Source organism: Microchirus variegatus, assembly GCF_963457635.1.
Source record: "Microchirus variegatus genome assembly, chromosome: 9".
Classification (NCBI taxonomy): Eukaryota; Metazoa; Chordata; class Actinopteri; order Pleuronectiformes; family Soleidae; genus Microchirus; species Microchirus variegatus.
The window spans coordinates 5,305,150-5,332,085 of NC_139810.1; the positions used below are offsets into that span (position 1 = coordinate 5,305,150).

General features: G+C 39.9%; 2 protein-coding genes across 2 annotated transcripts; both read right to left on the minus strand.

Moving 5' to 3' along the window:
* Positions 1–2,058: 2,058 nt before the first annotated feature.
* On the minus strand, positions 2,059–14,506 carry rbsn (rabenosyn, RAB effector). The gene is made up of 12 exons (XM_083894450.1): positions 14,443–14,506; positions 12,402–12,693; positions 11,079–11,213; positions 10,884–10,984; positions 9,496–9,541; positions 9,242–9,403; positions 8,880–9,154; positions 7,256–7,326; positions 7,083–7,169; positions 6,887–6,989; positions 6,334–6,438; positions 2,059–5,644 (listed from the first exon to the last, which is right to left on the minus strand). The coding sequence occupies exons 2-12, from the start codon at positions 12,562–12,564 to the stop codon at positions 4,544–4,546; spliced, it is 2,349 nt and encodes a 782-aa protein (XP_083750576.1). The 5' UTR covers positions 12,565–12,693; positions 14,443–14,506; the 3' UTR covers positions 2,059–4,543.
* A 4,420-nt stretch (positions 14,507–18,926) lies between these two features.
* trh (thyrotropin-releasing hormone) lies at positions 18,927–20,142 on the minus strand (the record flags this gene model as incomplete). The annotated part of the gene is made up of 2 exons (XM_083895176.1): positions 18,927–19,567; positions 19,953–20,142. The coding sequence occupies 2 exons, from the start codon at positions 20,140–20,142 to the stop codon at positions 18,927–18,929; spliced, it is 831 nt and encodes a 276-aa protein (XP_083751302.1).
* Positions 20,143–26,936: the final 6,794 nt, after the last annotated feature.

Genomic DNA, 26,936 nt, shown 5'->3' on the forward strand with positions numbered 1-26,936 from the left:
CCGGAGTTGTGTTGAATACTGTCCCCCGCCCCCCTTCACAAATGAAGACGGCCTAACCTCATTTTAGTTTGTTCCACAATATTTTCTTTTGTTCATTAAAGCCTTTAATCCCACAAATTAAAAACGTTACACTGAAAGGATTTTTTTTTTTTAAATGTTCCTCTTATTTTAAATTATATTTAATTATTGATGTTGTATGTCTTTTGTCTGATACTATTTTACACTTATATTTTACTACTTTAGAGTAGAACATTCACATTCACTGTTATCATTATATTAATATCGAAATCATATTAATAAAATGATCAGAAAATTTTAAAAATAAAGTCAGGCCAGAAAACCTGTAGACTCATAATGCACATAATAAATAATGAATACAAGTCCACAAAAATATATCTAGAATACTTCCTGTGTAGCCGTAAGGGCATTTCAAAGTAAAGGTATGTGGATATATATATATATATATATATATATATATGTAATGTTCGGATATATATACATATAATGTAATGTTCAGATATATCTATATCTATATATAACTATCTTTCTATATATATATATATATATATATATATATATGTATTTATATATATAAATACATATATAGATAGATATACATATCTATCTATATATGTATATATATATATATACATATCCGAACATTACATCTCTCTTCAACAAAAAACAAATAAATGAAATAGCTCCACCTGCTGGAAGAATAGGGTAAGTCACAACCGAACTACAGCTGCCATGACATTTTATAGTCAATGTAGAAGGTAAACAACAGAAAAAAAGAGAAGCACTTAGTGAAAAATTAAATACAACCACAATTGACTGTTGACGACTTGTTTCTTTTATTTGTGAGAATGGAGATGGTTCTTCCTAAAGTCAACATAGCAACATCTGTGTACGTTCATATTTTCAATTTTATTTTGCAGTTATTTACTATTTAAATACAAAGGTGTTAGTTTAATTTCTGCCAACATACATTAGGAAGCTGCTCCTCGAGTTATATTCACAATGTCACAAAACATTTAGTGTCACATGATTATTTATGTATTTATTTGTTTTTCACAGATCTGCACAGTGAGATTTAACAGGCAACACAAGACACTTGTGTCTTTGGAGAGGAATAATAAAACACGCACAGAGAGACAGAAAAACACAATCAGGTTTGTGTCAGGACAGACGTAGCAGCACAGTCGTAATACTTGCTGGTAATCATGTAGTGTAGTTATGTCTAAAATGCTGATGTGACCTCAGAAAGTAGTCATTTCATTTTAATTTATTAATTAATTAATTTTAATTACATTGCCTCAGTGAACTCTCTGTGCCTTATTTGTTGACTTCAAAGGTCCAGTGTGCAACTTGTAGGCAGGAAATTGAAAATAGCATGTTTTAGTATGTTTGTATAATGGATAAATGCTTCTGTAGCCATACAATAAGTCTTTAATATGTACTTTAGACTTTTATATTTATTTTTTCAGGTTTCTACAGCAGCCCTAATTCACAAACCAGCCGAAGCATGTGTTTTACATTTTTGCAGGTGGAAGCTAATATGCAAACCAAGAATGACCAACATTCTTTCTGGTATGCGAGGGCCACCGTAGTTCCGGGAAGCACGTTAGAAAGGGAGTGGCGATGGTGCATTCCATGTACATCAGAAGTAGGAATTATACGGAAGCGTATTGCTGCCGCACACAAAAAAGGTGGGGTGCTCAGTATTACGTTCTAACGAGAAACTATTACGTTCTAATAAGAAACTATTACGTTATAACAAGAAACTGTCACGATATTTCGAGATAAGGTTTTCTCATAATAATAAGAAACTGTCACATTATTTCGAGATGAGATGTTTTCTCGTTATAACGAGAAACTGTCACGTTATTTCGAGATAAGATGTTTTGACGTTATAACGAGAAACACGTTATTTTGAAATGTTTTCTCTTTATAACGAGAAAACATCTCATCTCGAAATAACGTGATAGTTTCTTGAAATAACATGATAGTTTCTCATTATAATGTGATAGTATGTCGTTATAACGTATAGCAGGGGTCACCAACCTTTTTGAGATGAGAGCTTCCTTAAGGGTAAAGAATAATATGGAGGGCTACCACATTAACATTTTTTTTTTGTTTACCATTTAAATGATTAATATTATGCATTCAACTGCATACACATTCATTCCAGTGCTTACTCCTAACGATTACCAGTTTTTATAAACAATATCAAAGATATTTTACTGAGCGATCATACGGATACATGCAAGTGAGGTGAAGTGAAGTGAGCCCGCGGGCACCGTATTGGCCGCCTGCGGGCTACCAGGTGCCCGCGGGCACCACGTTGGTGACCCCTGACGTATAGTTTCTCGCTATAACGCGATAGTTTCTCGAAATAACGTAATAGTTTCTCGAAATAACGTAATAGTTTCTCGAAATAACATGATAGTTTCTCATTATAACGAGAAAACAACTTATCTCAAAATAACGTGATAGTTTCTCGAAATAACGTAAGAGTTTCACGAAATAACGTAATACTGAGCACCCCACTTTTTTGTACGTGTGGCAGCAATACGCTTCCGACAAATAAGACAGAAGTGCGATTAACAGTAAAAGTAGCTTTGCTGTATTGACAGAGTGGCAGCCATTTTAGCATTTTGTCAGCAGTTTGCTCTAACTTTAAGTTGAAACCTTCAACTCAGGAACTACAACTTCCGACTACAACTGGAACGCACCAAGAGTCCTTTGTTTGTTATAATCTCGCCATTGGAAAGTGACTAATTCTTACTCCCTGTACCTCTAAATGTTGCCTTCCATGCGTCTATGGCTAGTACGAACATGGTAAGTGCTAGGACAAGCTTCTGAGATGAGACACTTGAACAGTTAACATGCGCTACACAATGATCAGCCACAGTACAAGTGCAATCAGTTAAAGATTCTATCAATTTGTTGGAATTTATATTAAAAAAAATCAAAAGCAGGACAAGTTGTCCACTGGGTCTAAACACAGACCAGCATCAAACATAACCCAAGTCCTCAAGTCAGATCAGTAGTGCCATCGCAACCAGCTGGGGTCGCACAGTAGGACCTGAAAGCCTTTTTTTCTTCTACGTGGCTCACTGTGACAAATAAGCAATTTCTAAAACCAAAAAAATATATAAAATGCTACAAAAAGGAAGCCAATCTTGACATCAACCAACATGTTATTGATCAATTTATTCTGCTAGATCCTGGAACCATGCAGAAAAAGAGCAGGTCATTTGAATTCTGTTTTTACACAACAACTACGTCTAATTTCACTGAAACCGAAATGACATTAGATACTGTACAGCCACTTTATCATCCTGTAGTTATTAACAGTGTGAATAATGATTAAAAACTATTCCGTACGATTATATGAAACAATATAACTGACAAAAATAAAGTTAATTTTGAGTTATGTACTTGGAATTCCCCCTACAAATCTGGTGCTGCATCAAACTGTGGTTTCAATGTTGGCGATTTAGGCCTGATTAACTAAAAGTAAAATTTGTTCCTGGATAATTCATAAAAAAAAGGACATTTGATCTGAAATACAACAGGTCATGACCCAGATGAAAGAGGTTTGGTTCTTTGGCAATAATTAGAGCAGAAATTTAAATAACAGATTAAACTAAAGTCATAGGTGCAGCAACATGATACTGTGAACTTCACAGATTCCACTTATCAACGATATGAAGAGTGCGAGTACGTTGTACGCCAACTGCAGAAAGAAAAGTCTGAATTTTGTCGAGTGATGAGATTCAAAACTACAAAATTACATGTAGGTTTGTGGCGTTAGAGAGAAGAGAGCTCCCAGAATTGTTTGACGCTACATTAGCCACTAATAGTAGATTGCAGCCAAATCTCCACCAGACATCTATGGAGTCGTGTTGCATTGTGGTTAAAGTAGGCATGATGTTTTGACAAGCGAGAAATGTACGTGGATTAAAAATGACATCTCGTGTTCCAATGCATCAATTGTTTACCAGGGATTTTGTGCATTTTTCAATGGCTGCTTTGTTCGACCTTCGCCATGGCAACATGTTCACGTCTTCATTCGTAGCTTCGGGGCCGAGAGCTGAACGACACATTTTGATTTCTAAAAGAACACAGCCACACACAACTCACAGGACGCGTCGAAAAACACACTAGAAAAATCGTCGTAAACGTAGCATTCCTCCATCTTCCATTGTTCATGACACTGACACAACAGCAACACTTGTTGTAAAAATTGATTTTTTTTTACTTGTGGTGCTTAAAAACTGTGCATGCTGGGACAGGCTCCAGCTCTCTGTGACCCTGTGCAGAATAAGTGGCTTAGAACTGTGTTAGGAACTCAATGAAGTCATTCCGGATCACTGATTTTTAGTACATTCCGTTTTGGGGCGAACCTCTTGTTTCTGTGCTGCAGTAGACTTCACCCAAGCTAAAATCAGTGGGCTCATCAGTCATTTAAAGTGAGCTAGCCTTGCAGGACTTGGTAAGTAGCAGGTGATCGGGGAGGAAATTTGAAGTGAAGGCATCAGCGCTTCTTCTTTTTCTTTTGCTCCTGCAGGGTGAGCTGGAGCTCTCTCAGGTTCTCCGACAGCAGCTCCACTTCGTCCAGTCGGCTGCTGAGCTTGGCGTCGAAAATGTAGGCTCTAATGTTGTCGATCTGCTGCAGCAGCAGTTCCTCTTCTATCATGTCCAAATCGGGCAAAGCCTCGTTGTCATCGTCCCCGTCAAAGGGATTGGTGGAGACTCCCGGAGAATTACCGGAGGCCTCCATGAAAGGATTGCCAGCATCTGTTTTGTTATCCTCTTCAAACGGGTTGCCGGGTACGTTCTCTGCCTGGTTGTCCTCCTCGACATCTTCGTCAAAGGGGTTATACTCTTTCTTTCCGTTGGTTACTTCTCTGTGCTCCCTCTTGATGTCCTCAGAGAAAGGATTAGATGGATCCTCCTCAACAGGAGTCGAGTCGTCCTCGTCGAAGGGGTTGTGGGAAGAGCTGTTCTGTCCTTCACCACCAGGGGGGGTTATGTGTCCTCCCAAACTCCTCAGCCGAGGAGGCGACTCCTCCTGGCTTGTGAGAGCAGGGAATGCTCTCACAGACGATGGGCTCCTCTCAGCTTTGGGAGTCAGCTCCTCTGCTTCAGTGTCTTGCTCGTCTTGAAAACCTCCTGCTGGGCTGATCTCCAGCAGCCGCTCCGTGGGGAAGGAAGACTGAGTGGAAGTCACAACGGGTCCCCAGCGCTCCTGTCGTTCCCACACCTCCAGGCGTTTGAACTCGCCCTCCTGCATGCTCTCCTCCTCAGCCAGCTTCTGGGAGAGAGCAATGGCCAGGCTGGTCTGCTGCTGGTCGTACTCGTCCTGCAGCTGACGCAGGTTCTCCTCCAACATGGCCACCTCGTCTGCTCGCTGAGCCTCCCGGGCTTGGCGGAGGAACGACTGAATGTTCTTGATCTGCTGGAGGAGGGGGTCCTCCAGCTCGCTGTGTGTGTGACCAGAGTCCGCCGAGGGCAGCCAGCCGGCAGCCTTGGTCATGCGTGGTGCTCGAGGGGCTTGCGGCAGTTCCCCGTTGGTGCTTACAGGTGGACGGTTTCTCTCAGACTCCTGACGTCTCTTCAGTGTCTCCTGTGTTGCCTGTTGAGCAGGAAACACGTGAAGTGCATGCAATCAGTGACTGGTTGACCAGTGACAAATAAAGTAGGGCTGGGAATCTTTTACTATCTCACGATTCGTGTTCGATTCCGATTTTTGGGGCTACGGTTCAATTCAAAATCGATTTTCGATTCCATGCTTAGATGGAATTGTTGTAACTGTTGCATAAAAGAAATATCAGATATTTAGGAAGCACGTTAAAGGTGTTAATGTTGTAACACACGTCAACACATGACGCGTTTCCATGACGACTAACCTGAAACGGACGCGTGTGAAGTCATGTTTGCGTGATGTCATGTTTACGTAACTCCCGTTTGTTAAAATGAGTCTCTAAAGTAACGCTAAACTTTAAAAACAGAGGCACACATACGCAGTTACACAGTCAGCTGGTTATTTGTAGCGCTGCTCTTTTCGTTTCATAAACAGACTGCTGCAGTTCTACTGAAAGCGCGCTAATGGAGCTAACAAAGCTAACACAGCTAACACAGCTAACACAGCTAACTGATAAACATCGCCTGGACTCCGGTGCCGCGGCCCGTAAAGATAATGTCACAGCACTACTCTTTATTAAAAAAAATTCATTCTGGAACATTTTATATTGATTCTGAAACGTAGTAAATTATGTGAATCCATTTTTTGCCACACCCCTAATAGAAAGGGCACAGACTCACCAGTCTCTCTTGCTGGAGTCTCTTCTCTTGTTCTTGTTTCCTCTTCTCTTTTAGCTCTTCATATTTGTCCTTGGTGGGTAATGACATGAGACCTAACAGCTTCTCCTGAAACACAGAGAAAACAAAACGAGTGAATTCAGGGAAAGAAAAGACTTCAATGGAGAAAGACGTTTCTAATAATAATAATATTTTAGGGTCAACCATAATATGACCTTATTTTTGAAGGAAAATCACTTTTGTGTACATGTACATAGGTGTATAGAGGCCCATTTCCAATGTTCTAATGGTACATTGTGTTTGCTAATAGCGTTAGAAGGCTATTGGATGATTAGAAAACCCTTGTGCAAAACAGTTTTGCTGGTTCTTTGACGAAAGTGCAAAATGATTATTTTGAATAAAAATCATTATTTCTAATCTTGTCAATGTCTCGACTATATTTTTTATTCATTTTGTAACTCTTTTGATGAATAAAAGCCTGGCTTATTTTTGTTGACCTTCTTGTACGTGTGATATTCAGTGTGTATGTTTTAACACATATACTATGTAAACTCACCTGAACAAATAGTGTGGCTGTATATCGGATCATCTTCTGCAGTTGGAGCACCTTTGGATGTGGAGGAGGATCGTCCTTAGTTCCCAGTGTTAAAATCCTCTTACTAACAAAGTAAAAAAACACACAGGAGAGCAAACATTTTGACAAACAGGACAAATGAGTTTGATTCACAAGTTATTCAGGACTGAAGTTTTACCTTAAAGCATCGATTAGCTCATAGTATTTCTGCACTTCCAGTCTGAGTCCACCCGCTGTGTCGAGATTGTAGGTGGTTTCTCCAGCGCTGTTTGGAGCAAACGTCATGACAGTGAGACACTGAACAGTCAAGCTGGAGTCAAAAATCAGCACTACTTTTTATTCGAGGCTTACTTGAGAGACTCAGCCATACGAATGTATTCCGGAGCCCTTTCATCCACTTTCTCCATGCACATCCTCAGCCTCTGTCAGGAAAGAGACACGTTTTGATCAAGTGAACAACAGGAAACCACAAAGGAAAAAGGACGACAATAGCTTTTGCTGGCAGGACCAGGACAACTCGAGTCCAACTAGAAATTTGATTTTAAAAGTCTGCATCGTGCACCTCATGGGCCGGGTCCTACTTTTCTTGAAACGCAAGGTAAATTCTGTTAACCGCACATAACGCTAGTTCTAACTCCATATGCTGACTGCTAACGTCCAGTTGGTGGGACAACAAAGAAGATGGAGCCATGGAAACTAGCTTGAGGTTTTTAAGTGAATACAAATGAGGGCGAATGTCTGGTGAGAAATCGTAGCAATTAGAATTTAATGTGCACTGCCTGTGTGGAATTTCCTTGTCTAGTATGAACAGAACCAGATATGTAGGGCTGCAGCTATCGAATACTTTTGTAATTGAGTATTCAAGTAATTATTTTTCCATTAATCTAGAATGCAAAACGTTTTTTAATCCAAATAATCAAGGAATAATCTGTAGAATACTCGATTACAAAAATATTCCGTAGCTGCATCCTTGGTAAGCTACATTAAATCAGTTAACATCAATGTTTACGTTAGCGTGTGCCGGCAGTGTTAGCAACTGGATGCTATCGGCTCAGATGCTGAATGATTGAGGACGTGCTGTTGTGGTTTACGCCAGTTGTAGACTGTAGTGGTTCCACTGCACCTTGTTGGCTTCTCTTTTAAGAGTGAAATAGTCCCACACTTTTTTTTTTCTGCCTTTTACGGGCTGTTTCACTCACTGGATGTGCAGTGTACGTCTGCTAAAACGGTCTGTGTGGAACAATGATGCCTGCGCTGAACAGTCACTGAGTTTTTGTGAAAGGGATTGGTGGAGACTGTATGCAGATACAGAAACGTGAGGTGTTTTCGCACAGGAGGCAGAACGCGCCATTACCCATTCCTACACTCTTGAAATAAAATAAATAAAAGTGCTAAGTAGAATCATGTAAGGTTCTTCGGCTTGTCCTCATAGGAAACCCTTTTTGGCTCCAGACTTTTTATAAAGGTTCCACCAAGAACCCTTTTGAAACCCTTTATTCGGGAAAGGGTTTTTCAGAAGCAAATGTTTACAGGTGGAACCTCAGCCCTTGTAGAAAGACCCTTTTGGAACCCTTATTTTAAAGAGTGTAGTCTAAGGGAAGGGTGCCAAAAAATGGAACCGTTTGGGGCAGGTTATTTTGATTGTATTCCTAATGGAAATGCGATAGAAACACGTACTATACCACTCAATGGAAACAATAGAAGGATGTTTCCATCATACACTTAAAAATAAGGGTTCCAAAAGGGTCCTTCTACAAGGGCTGAGGTTCTACCTGAAACCATTTGCTTCTGGAAAACCCTTTCTTCAGGAAAGGGTTCTCTGGATCGAAATGGTTCTTACTGGAACCATTAGTGTTACCAAGAACCCTTGCAAACGGTTCCAGGTAGAACCTCAGCCCTTGTAGAAGGACCCTTTTGGAACCCTTATTTCTCAGAGTGTATGACTGGTACGTCAATGCATCATTAATTCACCAACCTCATAAAGTTTCACAATATCAGGCGTGTGGTCCTTCTCTTCCAGCTTCTGCTGCCTCTTCAACAGTTTGTCCATGCAGTGGTGGCAGCAGCGGATCCTCTCGTCGTCTTTTTCCTCCAGCATGGAGGTCACGCTGCTCAGGCTGCTGATGCTGCCTCTCCTGGAGCCCATGCCGCCGCCACCGCTGCTGCCGCCCCCTCCAGCAGGGGGAGACTGGGAGTGACTGGGACTTCCATATACACACAGAGCTTCTCGTGTCCCGTAAATCAGCTTCTCTACAACAAAAAAAAATACCAAGCTCAATTTGACTTTGACACAGTGATAACTTTTTTAGTTTTCGTGGAGTTTTTGTTCATACATACGGGCCAAAGGTAACGGGACAAAGTCCATGCACTTTCTGCACATGATGGAGCCACAGAGACGACAGTGGTGGCGTCTGTTTCGCATGTTGAATTTGTTTCCACAGTCAGGGCAGAACGGGACATCCGAGTCATTCACCCATGGAACTATAGACTTCTCAATGGCTGTAAAAAAGGGGGATGAACACTCATTCATTTCCAATATTTAAAGACTGACGTGTACATATCATAGGACTCAGAAACACGTGAAGACAAACCTCTGATTTTGGCAGCGTCGGAGTTCGTCCTGTCAAACGACGTCAACTGAAAAGACAGTTTTCATTTTGTAAATGAAGTGGCACAGTTGAGTGTTTTCTCAGTGTTTTAAGAAAGACCGCAACAATGAATGTAATATTAATCAATTACGCAATGAATGCCTAACTAACTAACTGGTTATTAGTCATCTTTTGGTTTGTGGATCAAACAAGGCATTTAAAGCTCCCATAGAGTGGTCCTATGGCACATATATGTGAGTTATGGAGGTCTACTCACATACATTAACTTGTTTTAATGGTCAAAAACCTCCTAGTTGCTGTAAATGAGCCGAAAGAAATCTCTCCTCACTGAAGCTCTCGTCAGCCGTGCTGTTTCAGACTGAAATCTCACACCCAGAAGACAGACTGTGTTGTGATTGGCCAGCCACTGTAGAGCCTTCCCAACTGCCTTGTGATTGGTCAATACCTGGAAGTGACGTAATTAGCACAGCAGCTCACAGAAGCACAGCTCCCCCCTCTGGAACGGTGGATGCACTGCTACTCATTATCAAAACATTGTTTTAAGAATGTTTAAAAATGGCTTCATCACGACTCCCCGCCACAGTCCTTTTACGACTTTGACACGGAGTCAGGACCCAGAGTCAGAAGACACTGTCGCTCGTGAAACACCTCCACAACGGACATTATTCTTCTTCTGCGGTTCAATGTACGCAACCGGAAGGAGCAGGAGGATCTTCTGTTCAGGAGAACTGCTGTTAACATCACTGGAACGGGTTTTTTCAGAGCTTTCGCAGAGCCCGAGATTACAATACAACACGGTGTTCTCAGCAGTGGCTGAACTGTTTGTTTCGAACCTTCAGGGCTTCATAAACGAGTGACGCAGATACACACTAAAAACAGCGTTAATTGGAACTTCCGTTCCATGGGAGCTTTAATGATTTTGTCATTTTGAGGTTTTGGAAAACAGATCGACATTTTTCACCATTTTCTGGACAATATTTCTGGATAATTGACAGATGAATCAATAATAACAATAATCTTTAGTTGCAGGCATCACTACAAATAAAGCTCCTTCAATTTAAGACCATATCCACATGGAAACAGAGCATTACATAGACAATCTTAAAATGTTTTCTGGAAACACTGCATTATTTTGAGAAATTAGTTGTGGATTGGTGGTTGTACACAAAAAAAACCCCACATGGGCGGTGTTGTCAGTGATGTCATCTTTTGGCTGACTTCCTGTTCTTTGCCGTCATTAGCATTCCCCTCCCTCTTCCCTGCATCACTGACAATAAGCTTCTGTTTGAACATCACAAACTGAGAGGTTTGTCTCTGTGTAGAGTTTTCTGAGGATATTCGAGCTGCGATTTGCTGATATAAATACACACCTTTTCCAGTCTGATGATGAGCTTGTTGACCTCGATGACATAATGATCGATCCTCGCTGCCCGGTGTTTCTTGAAAAGGTCCAGGTGACTTCGAGTTGCTCCTGAGAAAGAAAAAAGAATGATCATGATTAGTGAACTGTAGAAAAAGCGGCGACTAAAAACGTGTTGTGACTTTTACTTGTATTATGGTCTCACCCAGTTCCTGAGGCTCCCACATATACGGGTCCACTCCACCGTAATAGAAGGACTCATAACTGCCAGTATCTGCTCTGTCATCTCCATCCCGCTTTAAGAGCTTGTCTTTGGCTTTCTTTGCCTTCTGAACCAAATCTGCCAGAGACAACAGACTCATTATATTGACAACAGAAATAATAATATGTGGTATACAGCAAACACGATGAGCACGTCTCTGCACTGTAGTTAATTTTCATGGCATGTAACTGTAATAATTGCTGTAATAATTACAACATTGGCTGTTTTATAGGGGTGGGGGAAAAAAATCGATTCACATAAGAATCGTGATTCTAATCAACCGCATTGCTTTCTTTTTTCTTTTCTTTTTTTATATTATTTCTTTTTTTTAAGTTTCTATTTTGAAAAACCACACAAAACACCAGTTTGTGTTATTTGTGTACAGTTTATTTTTGTAACTTCTGGGAGAAAAAGGCAGCTAGCCTAAGCTTTTATTTATGCATGTTATTTTCTTGTACAGTAAGTAAGTTTTTATTTGTTTTGAATGAATAAATGTTAACTTTTGTCTTAGGTTTTCCTTTGTGGGATCACATTATTGGAATCAGTTTATTGAAAAATCACATTATCTTATACAAACTGTATTGTTTTGATGCCATAATTTGCCTGAACACAATATGCATTGTATCAATTTTTGAATCGAGAATTTTATGAATCGAGAATCGAATCCCGAGACACCCAAATATTCACATCCCTACTGTTTTAAGCACGTTTTCTGTGTGTTTCGGTTTGGTTCTGCCAAGGTTGCTACGTGCATTAAGGTTGTTTACATCGCACAGGACTGGGAAAACAAGCAGCGACAAAGAAACAACACATCAGGGAGATGAGTGCAGTAGAGCTGCAACTAATGATTATTTTCATAATCGATTAATCTGTTGATTATTTTCTAGATGAATCGTTCGGCCATAAAATGTCAGAAATCATTGACCAGTGTTTGTCAAACGTAGAAATGACGATGTTCTCAAATGTCTTGTTTTGTCCACAAACCAACATGATTCAGTTTTAATGATTTCTTTGTTATGTGGAGCAAAGAAACAAAGGAAATATGCACATTTAAGAAGCTGAAACAATCAGAAATCTTGTTTTAATCATGAAAAAAGCTTCAAACCGATTATCAAAATAGTTGACGATTAATTTAGTAATCGATTAAGTAGAGTGCAGCTTATATCAACAGCATTGCAGTGGTATGGATGGTTTCACAAATCTGTGCAGTATAAAAATGAACAGCTTTACTAGTGGGACAGACAGAACAAAGATGTTTTGACTCACTCTTGAGCTGTCCCCTCACATGGCGGTCGTCCCCCGAGTGCTCCTCTTCGTAGTGGTCCTGGAGTTGGTAGAAAGACTGAAGGTCTTTCAGGCACAGAGGGCAAAGAAAGCCCTCCTTCACTTCACCTGTGCCCTCAAAGGGCGGAGGGTAGCTGGAGGCCATGACAGCGGGCGGCTGTGTTGTTCAAGGAGAGGAGTGGCGAGCTGGAAGGGTCCTGCTTCGGTCTCCATGTCACGGGGTGTGCAGCCCACCCCATATTAGCTCCATCACAACAGAGGAAGTCTGTGGACACTAAACAGAAGAAGAAAACACATTTAGGGCGAAGGAAATAAAACAATGGACAAGAATGACAGTAGGTCTCACACATTTAATACTTTTGCTGATGTGTATTTCAACATTTCCTCATCTTTTTATTGTGTTTTATTGCAGTTGGTGGCCATAATATTAACCTTCACCTCTCTTTCCTTTGCACATCATTTTTAATGTTGCCCACAAATGCATCCTTCACTGCAAATTACTCACTGTTACCTTTGATCAATGTGCATACAAATATGAAAGGCAGATGAGGACACTGTTGATTTTCATTGGGGATAAATGACAAGAAACAAGAGCTGACTATTTTGAAAACTGTGTGCCATTTCAAAAAGCTGTATAAATGGTAAATGATCTGTATTTATATTGCACTATTCTAGTCTTGACGACCACTTAAAGCCGCTTAACACTGCAGTTTTACAGATGTAATCACACGTGAACTCACAACCTTCACACATTCACCCCATCTATACCAGACTATAAGCTCATCGCCCCCCAGGTCACTTGAGTTTGACACCCCTGGTCTAACTGATGAATCAGTCTACATCTAATTGTAAACGTTCGGGCTATATCACCCCAGCCCAAGACATATTATGCTTCAGATTAGGGGGTGGGCCAAAATCAACAAATTACGTCACTACTTCATGTCTTCTCAAATGACTGAATGAATGAATGAGGGAAACTTGAGCAGAAGTTACCTGGCCGAAAATAGCTATAATGGTGGATAAAGCAACACTAAGAAATGCCCCGACCACACTTTAAGTCACTATATCTCATTGAAAAATGCATTAAGCTGAACTCACTAACACTTAATGTGACTTGTTCTGAATGTTGTACTTTATGAATTATGCAAACCAGGTTTAGTATGAACAGGCGTCTCAACTGTTTGGTAGAGGCCTGTATCTGAAATACTCTAGGGTCTAAGTTGACGTTATTGTTATCATAAGTAGATACAATAAAATAATAAAACATGCTTTTGCTTTTTTCTTGGTGCGTACCTTAAAGGGTTAAATAAGAGAAATCACTGCACTTTAAAAATTTCAAAGATATTTTCTTTCCCTCAGTTATCAGATATTGCAGCATATTGTTATTACTATAGTCTTCTTTTTTTTTTCAATATATTGATTATTGCTGTATTATTGGTATTGTGGCCAGTGCATTGTGTGGTATACCCTGTGATTCCCACCTCTCCTTCAGATGACTGTTACACTGACATATATCACATTATTGATCATAAAATAATTAAACTGTGGTTATTATTATTCACCTGTCCACATTCTACTACTCACATAAGATCACAATTAATGCACTTTCCTCATATAAGTCTTTTATTCATATTCAAACTCTTCTGCAGTGACTCACACTGACGTTTTCATGCTTACATTGGGCTTTTAGGCGGCTAATGTTTACCACGAATTCTTACATCAAAAACACTCGTTTTATTTGCCCAAACTAAACTAAACGAGCAACTACAGCGACCACGGTTTAATTTTGGTGGATAATAATAACATATAAGGGTATATAGTCCCATATTTGAGTCACATTGGCCGCCGTGACTCTCAACAATAACGCTATGCTAGCTGCAACTTGCTAGCAGTAGCTCTACGCTGTTCTTTAGCCATCGTTTAGCCACAACCTTGTCGTTCGAAACGCGCGAATTTAAACAACTCCCGCGTCACGCGTCGAACACACGCGGACTCATCGACACGACCGATGTACTGTACTTACAAATGAGTGCGGCGATAAGTGTGTTGTTGACAGTTCAGGTCCCTGTGACAGCTCGACAACAGCAGCCGCAGCTGCAGCAGCGGGAGGAGCAGACGCCTGATCACGTGATCGTCATCCGGGCTGTAGAGGAAGCGAAGAGGGACAAAAAGCACGATATTCAAAGTTGACAAGGATTGCAGAATGCAGTTTTACTTTGCTCGAATAATACTCGTCAGTTTTACATTATGGATTTAAATAAAGTATGATATAAGCATTCTTAATTATATATATGGCCAAAAAAGAAAAAAAAAATCGAGTTATTTGTCTGGATTAATATAAAATACAAACAAATTAATCCAGAAATCTTAAATTTGTTTATGCAATATCAATATATTACTACAAATGGCCTGTCTTATATAATATAATATATATGCAGTATATAATATATATATGCATATATACATATATATATATATATGTATATATGTATATATATATATATATATATATATATATATATATACATAGTAATTTTAGGTAAGATACTTACTTATACTATATATATATACATATGGTATTATAATACACATAAGTAAAAGTCTTAAAGTATATGAAATTTACTGTGTCAAAAGTAATATTCTTGGCCAGTCTTATATAATATAATATATATTTTTATATATATTATTTAATATATATATTTTATATTATAATATAATATATAATATATATATATATAGTAATTTTCAGGTAAGATACTTACTTATACTACATACAAAATCTTAAAGTATATGAAATTTACTGTGACAAAAGTAATATTCTTATACAAATTGTACTGTAAATACAAACCAACTCTTCTTCTGATTTTATTTGGTGGTAAAGAGTAACAAAGATAGCTAAATAGAGGAAATGCAGTCGAGTAAAAGTAAAAATTGCTTGAAAAATAATCAACAAAGTAAAGTTGTTACATTGCAACACTGCAAACAGCAAACGTATGGCACATTTTGTCATAACAACAGTATCAGAACATATACATACAAAACACAAAATGTGTATTATGTAGTGAGCCTGGATTTTTTTTGTTTGGTTCTTCAGGAGAACGGTGGCTTTAAAGGATCCAGACTTTCAGCCTCTTTAAGACACAAACCTGAGCAGATTGTGCTGCAGAAACGTTTGGCAGGGACTGACAGGGTGTGTTTGCTATGAGCTCATATGTTGGAAAGTGCGAGGTCTGTTTGAGGGAAACTGCCCTGAGGCCTCAGACGTGTTGTGTCTCGTTTGTTTGGGACTGATTTGTTTGTAGACTGTAAGAGTCATTTGTGTTGTTTTGGTTTTTGGAACCTGACAACACTTAGCAGGAGGACGTGCTCGTCATCAGGCAAAGGTGAGATCCCTCATGTTAATGGGAATGTGGGTTGTTGCTCAATCGGAAGGAGAAGTGTACAGTTTTTTGACCGTGTTTAGTGGTTTGTGATATTTAGACTGAATAATTGTTTGAGTTTACGTTTTTTTTGCTTTACAATATAAGCTGCAAGAGCATTCAGGTGCAAACACAATTATTCTTACACTGAGGCCTGTGCCACAATCTTATTTTAAGATGTTCTGCTGGGGGTTTCACTTTCAGTTTACAGTTGATTAACTTTCAAGAGAGAAAAAATACATTCAGATTTCCCTGTGCATTACATTTAATGGGCACAGAGCAATAATCTACACACACACACACACACAGAGACACACAATGTTCAATACCATAATAGAGGAAGAAGAGAATCTCAATGAAGTAAATGTAAGGGACCAAAAGTTAATTTGTGCAGTGAAGCCCCCGAGTGGGTTGTTCCAACCACGGGCAAATTAAAGTATAAGTGGACGGATCAGGGCCATAAAACCGAGGCGTTAAAGACACTTAAAGGGTGAGAAAAATGTTCTGTTCTGTAACTCATTTGAGGAACAGCAGCATCTTCTTGTTCTGGGTTTGTCTTCGTGTTTAGATGCTTGTGATTCAACGACACTTGGAGACATTTTCAGAAAGCATTTGTTGCACAATTATAGTCATTTTTGCATTTTCTGCACCTGAGGAGCTAAGGGGAATTGGGTGCCTTCCTATTATTATTATTATTATTATTATTGTTGTTAGCAGGGCCGTTTCTAGCTGTTTGGGGGCCCTATGCAAGATACTTTTTTGGGGCCCCTATTTTTTCAAACTTGAGGTAGAGATGCCTAACTTTTTCTGATTACCCCAGAAACACTTACATGCTTTGCAAATATATGCATAATGAATGCACCCAATACATGCAAATAAAGACAGGTACTTTTAATTCTCAAAAATATAATAAAATATGAGTCTGAACTTGCAGTTTGGGGGCCCCCTGGTGGCTGTGGGGCCCTATGCAGCTGCATAGTCCGCATATAGCAAGAAACGGCTTTGATTATTAGCCTACTATTATTATTATTATTAGCCTATTATCATTATTATTATTATTAGCATTAGCCAATTATTATTATTAGGCTATTTAACAACTCGACTGACATAATTTTTATATGCTACATTCTATACACCAAACCTAGGCCTATAACCCTACCCTATAAGCATGCTATTTCAGAAGTGAAAGTATGGCTTTTGTTGTGGATTTGCTGTTCAAACTGACTCGTGGAGAAATAGCCTACTTACTCTCGTCTGCTAGGAAACAGATCCACTCATGACAACGTATAGCCGGCTGATTCGGCTACAGATCCACTAATTTTCCAGCTCTGCAAGAAGTTCCTATCTCGGACTTGAGTTGACTTGGGGAGTTGTGGTTTGCCTACTGTTGCAAGATGTGTGTGTGTGTGTGGTGCTGTTTAAATTCAATCTTAGTATAACTCAACTGATCCGGTGTTAATGATGCTAGAGACTGGGTTAATTTAAAGACACGGGTTAAAGATCCGATTGAATCAGGACTCAACCAGCACGAGTACCAGGATTGATCCGGAGATCTTGGCCACGATGTTAACCATACACATTTTGAGGCCAACTTCTACCTGCTCAAAACTCACTGAGTCACAAATGTATACCATATCGAAGGCTCATAAAACACCCTGTGTGTGACTGGGTGGTGTATTCTGTATATTTTAATATATATTTTATTATATAATCAATCAAATAAAAACCTCAAATGATTCATATCTGACTACATATTTGCTCTGGCTCTTGCGGGAAATATAGCTCACCTGAGACGGGTTTGAGCCCCTATATATTACCTATTATGCATTCTAACAGTCTGGACATTTAGTGACGCATCTCTACCATCAGATCTCCATGAATAATTAGCATATTGATCGAGGCCCGTGGACAAGACAGCTGCTCCCTATGGGGCTGGAATGGAACGAGGCCAATTAGAAAGAGAAGAAGAAGAAGATACCTGGCACTCTGTGTACTCGGCTTAAATCACAGGCTACACCTCGGGGTCACTGCTGCACGGACTGCTGGACGACAAACTAATTACAATTAGTTGGGTTGAATCAGCAGTTTTAAAGACTTTACTGCGGCTCTAATGCAAACAGTTTTTTGAACAGCGCTCTTTATTGTCCGCCGAATAAACATTGGCAAATCAAAGAGTAAATCTAATCCAGACAGACAGAAGTGTAAGACTTTTTCAAATTTTACATTTTTTGACTTGGCTTTTTGCATCAAAATCAATTAAATATGTGTTATAATGATAATACTAAAAGCCCAAAATTGCATTTCAGTTGTAATCTTTTAAAATTATACAATAATGTGTAACTTGTTGAGTGAGCCTATTACATCCGTATGAGTGTATTGTTATTGAATTACAGTAACTTTGTTTCCAATTCAAAAACATATAATAATGATTATGATAATGATAATAATGATAATAAAGGGGTATGGGGACTTTTCCCCCACCCCCTGCCCCCTGGAATGACTATGCACGCCACTGCCAATGTTTAGAAAAAGCAATAACACAATGGATTTGCTGCTGTGGGATTCATTACACGTATATTTTTTAAGCAATAATAATTAGAAAAGAATGAAAACACAGATCAGTCAGTGAAGTAGTAGTAGTTTTTTTTTATGCACAAGTGGAAACGCAGCCACTTTCACTGGATTCACTGACAAGCATGAGTCTCCTCACAGAGGCGACATCGCAAAAGCCAGCAGACTAATCCTTTAATCCTAGACTTGGTTTCAACTGAGTAATACTGCATGGTGCTAATAAATAATAATAATAATAATAATAACCAAATGAAAACACAGTCGTATGAGAACCTTATTTACATGGATGAGGTCAGTTTGGAGGACATTTTACGCACAGACTCTCGTGACAAACTAACAGCAGATTCATGTTTTGCAGTGGTGATACAGCAACGGTTTGCCAAAGGGACAACAACAGTGTATACAGAAGGTTAAATGTTCTAGTTTTATCAGTTTTAATAATCCACTATGGTTACTTAATTTACACATTGTTTACAATACAGTAGTACACGCACGGCAGAGGCTGGTTTCCCTGAATCTACTCCCCATCTTTGACTAAATTCTCCTCCGGTGCAAACCTTTTGCCCGGGTGTTGTCTCTTCTCCTCGGCGTGGCTCTTGTTAATGTTGTCTAAAAAGTCGAGCAGCAGACTGGCTTTGCTGCAGCTCGTAGGATCCAAAACGTCACACGGACTGTTCGTGCCCAAATCCGGACTCGAGTTATCCCAAAGCCTCTTTCCCGGGTGCTGACGCTTTTCCAACTCCATGAGGTCTTCGTCTCCATCCGCGCCCGCGTCCCAGTCCCCATCCTCCGCATCCTCGTCCCCGCTGCTGTGGCGCTTACCTGGGTGCTGGCGTTTGGTCTGCAGCACCAGGAAGCGCTTGCCAGGGTGCTGGCGTTTCGAAAGTTCACTCACGACTATGAGGGGCTCGCCAGAAACGCGCGCCGCCATGGAGCGCTTTCCCGGGTGCTGCCTTTTCTGGAGCTCCGCGAACGAGTGCATTTCATCTTCGCGTTTCCCCGGGTGTTGTCTCCTCTGAACATCCAAGTACTGCTCATCGTCGTCCTCTAAGCCTAACTCTCTCCTCCCCGGGTGCTGCCGCTTCTCAAAACTGTCGCTGTATCTTTTGCCAGGATGCTGTCGTTTCGTCACCCACTCTGGCTGAGAGGAAAATCCTTCTGGAAGAAGAAATAAAGAATGTATGAGCCAAGGATTAACGCATCCATCGTTCTTTCCATCATTACGCACGGAAATTGCGCGCAGCACAGTGCAGTTGATGGCGCGTGCCCCACGCACATTTTGTAACTGGTGATTATTTATCATTTTTATGTTTTAAATACAATTTCCAACATATATCATTGTCATTAATTCTAATTATTTGAACTGGAAAACACGCAGGGGCGCGCGTAAAATCCAGAACTGGCCATTTTGGTTTCAGATCCCCAAATCGAAACATGTAATAAAATAATGAATTATAAAAATATATCAAATAATAATCAATAATTTCCAGGCATACATGGCACCACTTATTATCATTATCATCATAATCTGTATTTTACGCACCGTCTCTGTCGTCTTCGTCCTGCATCTTCTTGAGAATGGAGCGCAGCAGGACGCTCTCCGCTCTCTGCAGCAGGAGGTCGTCTATGGTTCTTCGGTCCGTGTCGTCGTCAGCAGGGAGGCCTTGTCCGCCACACAGCGCCAAGTTGCAGAGCACGAGAGAAGCCACGATGAGAAGGCATATCGACTTCATGGTAGTTCTCGAGTCGTCTGTTGAAAACACACAGGGAGCAGAATGAAATGAATTCAGTTGATGTTTCCTATCCAGAGCGATTTCATTCAACGTTAACCACTAAAACAAGGTTTAGTTAATGTCGAATATCCAAATAACGCATTTTCTCTTTAAAACTGATCACTGCTGTTTATTTCTGCTTTACATACAAAACAAAAGAAGGGTCAAGACACTTTAGAAATACATTTGAATCATACAAATTAAGATATAACGCAGAAGCAGGTATTTTCATGGTTCGTCTGCCGTGCGCCAGACTCACCACAAGTTCTCCAAACTCTGTCCGTTCCTCCACTGATGATCGTCTCTCTCTCTCTCTCTCTCTCTCTCAGCTCCGCGCGCAGCTGCTGGTGACCCGTGAAGGCCGAGTCTGAAGGTATGAGCTGACAACTTCGCCTCGGGAGCTTTTATACTCACCGGTCGCTGTCGTCACAAAGACGCCGGAGTCATTTTTCAGGATCCCTCGTCCCCCATTGATGTCACCGAGTCGTGCGCAACTGAACGAGCCTCCTATCGGAGCCGCTGCCCAATCTGTCATTTTTGAAAAACAAATAAAGGTCTGCGTCTGATGAAGAGAGCCGGCTGTGCCACACCTGACTGAACAAGATGGATTCATACGTGGGAATATGTGAAGTTTAAAAGGCTGCGCGTGGCATCTATTTATCCACATTAAGTTTCCCTACATGCCAAATGCAGTGTAATGCGTTCATATTTTAAAAATTCTGCATTTGTCCTTTAAAAAGGTTATGTTTTTTACTCGGATGACATTTGAATGTCACTGCTCCAATGAGGCGACATGACCACAGAACACTGGCGGCCTTTAAGTTCACGATCACAGCTCATTTTGATTAGTTGTGATTTAAACTTTAAATGGAAATGCATGTTTTTTGTTTTTTTGCTGTTAATATCTGGCTGTTGTGAACTTTTGCTTCAAAATTAAACAAAAAACACGGTTGTTTGAAAAATCATGGCGGAACAAAATGGCGGCTCTTGTTGCCTAAAGTGCATAAAAAGGCTTATTATAAAACCAAAGTGATGTTTAACCCCTTCTAAATTGTACAAACTACACCTTTAAATCTACACGTTCTTTGCATTGGCTTTAAATCCCAGATGCGTTTGACAGTTATTTATATTTTTGTATCTTCTTTTCATTATTTCGTTGTTCTTACTCACTTTATTTGTATTTTTTTTACACCTATTAGGGCCTTTAATTTAAAGGTGCCACATGTAAGAATGTGGCCAAAAACGGTTACTACATTCAAATTCAAAATACAGACGTCTTTTAGGTTTCATTTTATGACGTAACTGGCAACCCGTGGTTGCTCGGCAGCTGAGACTCTACTGACTGCAATGATTGGTAGATGGCGGAAATGCCATCAGCCACAGATGCTATTGGGAGCTAACAGCAGTTAGCATTTGAAAAAGTGATCATTTGCAGGCTCTAGCAGGAACATTGCCGTCATATATACGATGTATCCACTGGACAGATAAATCCTCTGAGGCTGGAAGTTTGTGTAGAACTGCACTGTGGAGCCAAGAATAGAACTTGTGTACTTAGACTGAGGAATACCACAAAAACATGAGTGAGTCATCTTTTTTCACACTTTGCAGACTGATAGGGCCAACATATAAGGATTTAAATGATTAAAAAGTTGATTTAGCATAATATGTCCCCTTTAATCTTTATTTCATAGGAAGTCCCACCGCAGATTATAATCTCTATTACACCTGAGACCTTGTGACCTACAGACAAAAAAAACTTCTTAACAGCTGGTGCACATACAGTATTTTTAATATTTAAATAAAGCTGCTCTCTAAACGTGTCTGTGATCGATCCACACTACAGATTACAGTGTTTAGAAGTTGTGATTTTAACGATTCGAAACAAGATTAGGTAAAAAAAATACATGTTACGCACATACGCACTTTTATGTTGTCTAATTATCGCTAGTCTAATTTAAGAAGTGAGTCCCTTTATAAGAAGTTTGTGAGACACTGGCTGTATTTTATATATTAGAGGCTGTTTTAGCAAAATTAGGCTTTGACTTCAGACAAATCAATCAAACCAAATCACACAGAGTGAATTCAAGTCTGGACCGGTTTCACTATTTAAACTTGCTGAGATAAATAGATTTGGCTTCACAAAAGCAACAAACAAGTGAGTCCAGATATATTCTCCACTGACTTGGACATTTTATAATGTACCACATGATCTTTAGACTCATGGGTGTTAGTACAATTCATAAAATAAATGTAGGGAAGGACGATTGGTGTGATAAAATGTTCTTATTATTCACACAGGGTTCCCACACCTTCAACTTCAAGGACTTTTCAAGGATCAGTTCCCTCAAATTCTAGGACCGAACGTGCTGACGCAGCTTAAAAACGGGAGGGCGGCAACTCGTCAGAGCCGCTCCGCCCACGGGCGTCCACTTTTATCGATTTGGACACGTGTTTGTCCTCGGGATATTGGTCAAAGTCAGTCTCGGTCGTTTGTCTTTGGCGAGATCTTGGAATTTTGCATTTGCATCTCTCTGGCTCGACTTTATTACTCGCTCGTTGTTCTGCACTCTTATGTCAACATCGTTTGTTCTGCATAGGCCTCGTTTATGTAGATCAGGCAACGCAGGGCGTGAAACAGTAGGTGGCATCGTAACAAACAAGGGAGACATTTACCTAAATGTGTACTTAACTTCTTTTGTGCACAAAATTTGTGCGTTCGCGGGCCAATGGCGGCCCGCAGAAACATTTCTGGCGCAATGAATTACAGTTGATAGTTTTAATCCAGGAGCTACTAAGCTTGTTAAATGTTCATTGGACATTACTGGATACAGACCAATAAGTGTAAACAAAAATTCTGGGTATTTACCTGGTTTCTATATGGCGAATTTTAGTGTATTATTGGGTTATAAGCTGGTAATAAGCAGGTAGCTACAGCCCCCAATTTATAGCTATTTACCCAGTAAATATATGGTAACAGAAATGTGTTACTTGGTATTAACCTGTAATTAGAAGGTAAGAACAATGGCCAAAATACTGGGTAATTACCCAGAAAATTATAAAGCGTTATTATATTAATGCTTAAATTACATTATATTAATGCTTATATTACTTAACGCTAAACTGCAGAACTGCAATCTGGTCATTAAAATGATTACAAATGGGATTTCTTTCTGTTTTTTTTTTCCTTTGGCGACCCTCAGTCCAATGTTGGGTTCCTAAATTGGCCCTCAGGTATCAAAACTTTGAGAACCCCTGACTTAAGCACTTTCAATGACCACACGTCTATGAAAAAACATTCCAATTTTAAGGATTACCATTACCATGACCTTCACAAGAACACAAAGACATGTGGATGTTAACGGCTTCTGTTTTAATATTTCAGATGTCAATGTACCTGTGTGAAAGGGAGAAAAAAAAGAAGATCTATGCAAAGTCAAATCACTCCATGATCTGGATGAACTCCTACAGTGACACTCTGAATTGAATTGACCGTGTAATGCGATAATTAGCTGCTTTCACCGCGCTGTCACGTCCAATACTTCAAGCTGGTTTAAGCTGCAGTTTAAAAACATCAATACCATGGTGGAAATCACTAATTATGCTTCATGACTGACTTTTATGACGACACATCTCGTGCACACACTCCAGCTCATCTCATCTTTGTGAAGAAAAGACGCTGAGATTCATATCCTCTAAAATTTTAACCACTTTACAAAATGCTCATTTGAATTCTATGCGTGCTCAAGTCTGAAATATCTTCACATTTTTTAAATTTCTTTGCAGTTAGACGACCTTAGGCAGCGGTACACTCTTAGAAATAAGGGTTCCAAAAGGGTTCTTCTACAAGGGCTGAGGTTCTACATGGAACTATTTGCTTCTGAAAAACCCTTTCTCCGGGAAAGGGTTTTCAAGGGTTCTTGGTAACACTAATGGTTCCAGTAAGAACCATTTTGATCCGGAGAACCCTTTAAAACCCCTTTCCTGGAGCCAAAAAGAGTTGAGGACAAGTTGAAGAACCTTATATAGTTCTACTTAGCACTTTTTTTTCTAAGAGTGCAGAGCAGCAGCTCCTGTGTCCATGTGAGATAAAAATACCTGATTTTCTCTATGGACTTTGGTGCAGGAGAGTGAGCAGTTCACACATTTTACTTTCCAGCCTCAAAATGTCAGTTTGGACTTTATTTAGCTTATTTTAACCATATTGAGGGACCAGCAAATGTCCTGTAACTAAGTGCTTTTGCCCATTTTTCCAGAATAACCTTCAATATCTAACAGATATTTACAATTTACTCCATGTTAAAATAGTGTCTTAACAATTTAAAATGAAGAAAAGCTAAAGGTTTTATTGAGAAAGATACTCTAGTTGTACATGAACAACAGATAATGGGTGTTAAAGGTGCAATATGTAATAAATCTAAAGCAACTGGCCATAAAATCCTCCTAATATGTCACAGAGACTCAGGAATAATGTTCATATAACAAACTGAACTCACCAACAACAACAGTACAGACAAAATATTTGCATTAAAAACAAATCTTTTGCAGACTGCAAATCATGTTTATGTTTTGAAATCATGTTTTGGCATGTGGCGCCACCTACCGCCGTCTACCAATCATTGCAGTCAGTAGAGTCTCGGCTGCTGAGCAACCGTCAGAAAACGAAACCAGGAAGACCTCTGTATTTTGAATTTGAATGTAGTAACTGTTTTTGGCCACATTCTTACATATGGCGCCTTTAAATTTGGAATTTGAACAGCATAAAACATTAAAATAACATTTGTTTGAGTTTTTGTCTCAATGTCCAAAAACAGGCCACAAAATACCCAACAGCGCGAGTGAAATTACCATAAAAACCCAAACGTCGGCTTTGACCTGCAACTTCTTCTTCAATTTTTTCCAATAACACAAACCGTTGCGTGATTACGCATTGGCAGCCATATAAGGAATGAGGGCGTCCTGGTGTGTGCAGGACCACGGAGATTAAAGTGTGTCCAAAGTCAGCGCTGACAATTTGTCAATAGCTCTGCTGACCACACTTCACACAGTATAACCTGAAGCATCACTTTAAGTGCATGTAGTTAGACCACAGCTGCCTGCGTTAGGCTTCTCTCCCCCTCGTTAAACTCGGTGTGGAAGTCGTTTTCGTCTCCGCTCTGAAGTGTAGACGACCGCGGAATGTAAAAGTGGCATAATTAAGACGAACATCTGATCTGTATGGGGAACTACCTCCTCACATCTGTCATGTAGCCCGTATGTCCTCTGCTTTTCCTCTTCCTATTAGGCCATGTGTGTGTGTGTGTGTGTGTAAGGACATGCCCAAAGGAACAAATTAATTGCCTGGAAGAACGTGCGTGGACTTTAATCAGCTCCAAAGGCCAGCGACTGTTTAAACAAGTGAAAGTTTGCAGCCTGTGTTCGCCGACTGAGTGGCTCTAATAATACTGGAGATGTAGGACAATTAAAGCAGATGTTGCAACACTGGTGTTGTCACCTCTTTATCACAGTAAGGCTGTAATTAAAATAAGCCCGAAGCTCCTGTCTCCTCATTCATAATCACGCTGCTCGGCATCGGAGTCTTTCAGAGCTGGGAATTTATGCTAATTAGGACATGACAGTCAGTGTTTATGAAACTCCTGCACTGAGGAAGAAAGAGGACGGGTTACATGTACAGAAAAAATAATAAGACTCATTAGCTTTCATCCTGTTTACTCTTGCCAGATGCGGATATATCATCCTGTGTGTGTATTTAGATATATAATACTCTGTAATGCAAAGATTAGTGGGAGACGCCTTTTGTTGACATTGTAGGGATCACCTGCAACCAGTCTGGTGTCCGTCAATCACACTGTTGTACGCTCATTATGTCCTGTATGTTATTGTCTAGCATTAGCAATAGTACCTGGTACTTGGTAGTTTTTTTTAGTACCTGCTCTGGCGAAATCATCATCATCTGGCATGTGGCGCCACCTATCGCCGTCTACCAATCATTGCAGTCAGTAGAGTCTCAGCTGCAGAGCAACCACGGAGTCACGTAAACATGACGTCACGCGCGTCTTTTTCCAGTCAGTCGTCATGGAAATGCATCATGCGTTAACGTGCGCTAACGTGCGCTAATGTGCGCTAACGTTGACGCCGTTAATGTGCCCAGCACTAATAAATAGGCACTTTTTGTTACTTAAAGGTGCATTATGTAATAAATCTAAATCAACTGGCCATAAAATCCTCCTAATATGTCACAGAGCCTCAGGAATAATGTTCATATAACAAACTGAACTCACCAACAACAACAGTACAGGCAAAATATTTGCATTAAAAAAAATCTTTTGCAGACTGCAAATCATGTTTATGTTTTGAAATCATGTTTTGGCATGTGGCGCCACCAACTGCTGTCTACCAATCATTGCAGTCAGTAGAGTCTCAGCTTGCCGAGCAACCACGGGTTGCCAGTTAGGTCTGAGCTACAATGGCGGAGAAAAACTAAACCTAAAAGGTATTTTGAATTTGAGTGTAGTAACTGTTTTTGGCCACATTCTTGTATATGGCGCCTTTAAATTTGGAATTTGAACAGCATCATAAACATATTTCTGCACCAGTATCAATAATCTGTAATGCAAATGTGATTCATTTAACCATTTTCTTCCATTCAAACAGTTATTTTAGTAACCAGCATAGTCGCCCCCTGGTGGCTAATCAATATATTCCCATTTGCACTGGATTTAAAGAGGGTTCCATTTACAACATGTTTGTTTCTTACA

Excerpts from the sequence above, each read along its gene's own strand:
- rbsn (XM_083894450.1), bottom strand. The coding sequence starts at position 12,564 with ATGGCCTCCAGCTACCCTCCGCCCTTTGAGGGCACAGGTGAAGTGAAG. Across the intron at positions 11,214-12,401 it reads TGTGAGGGGACAGCTCAAGA|ATTTGGTTCAGAAGGCAAAG; the intron begins GTGAGTCAAAAC and ends TGTCTCTGGCAG. Across the intron at positions 7,327-8,879 it reads ATATTGTGAAACTTTATGAG|AGGCTGAGGATGTGCATGGA; the intron begins GTTGGTGAATTA and ends CTTTCCTGACAG.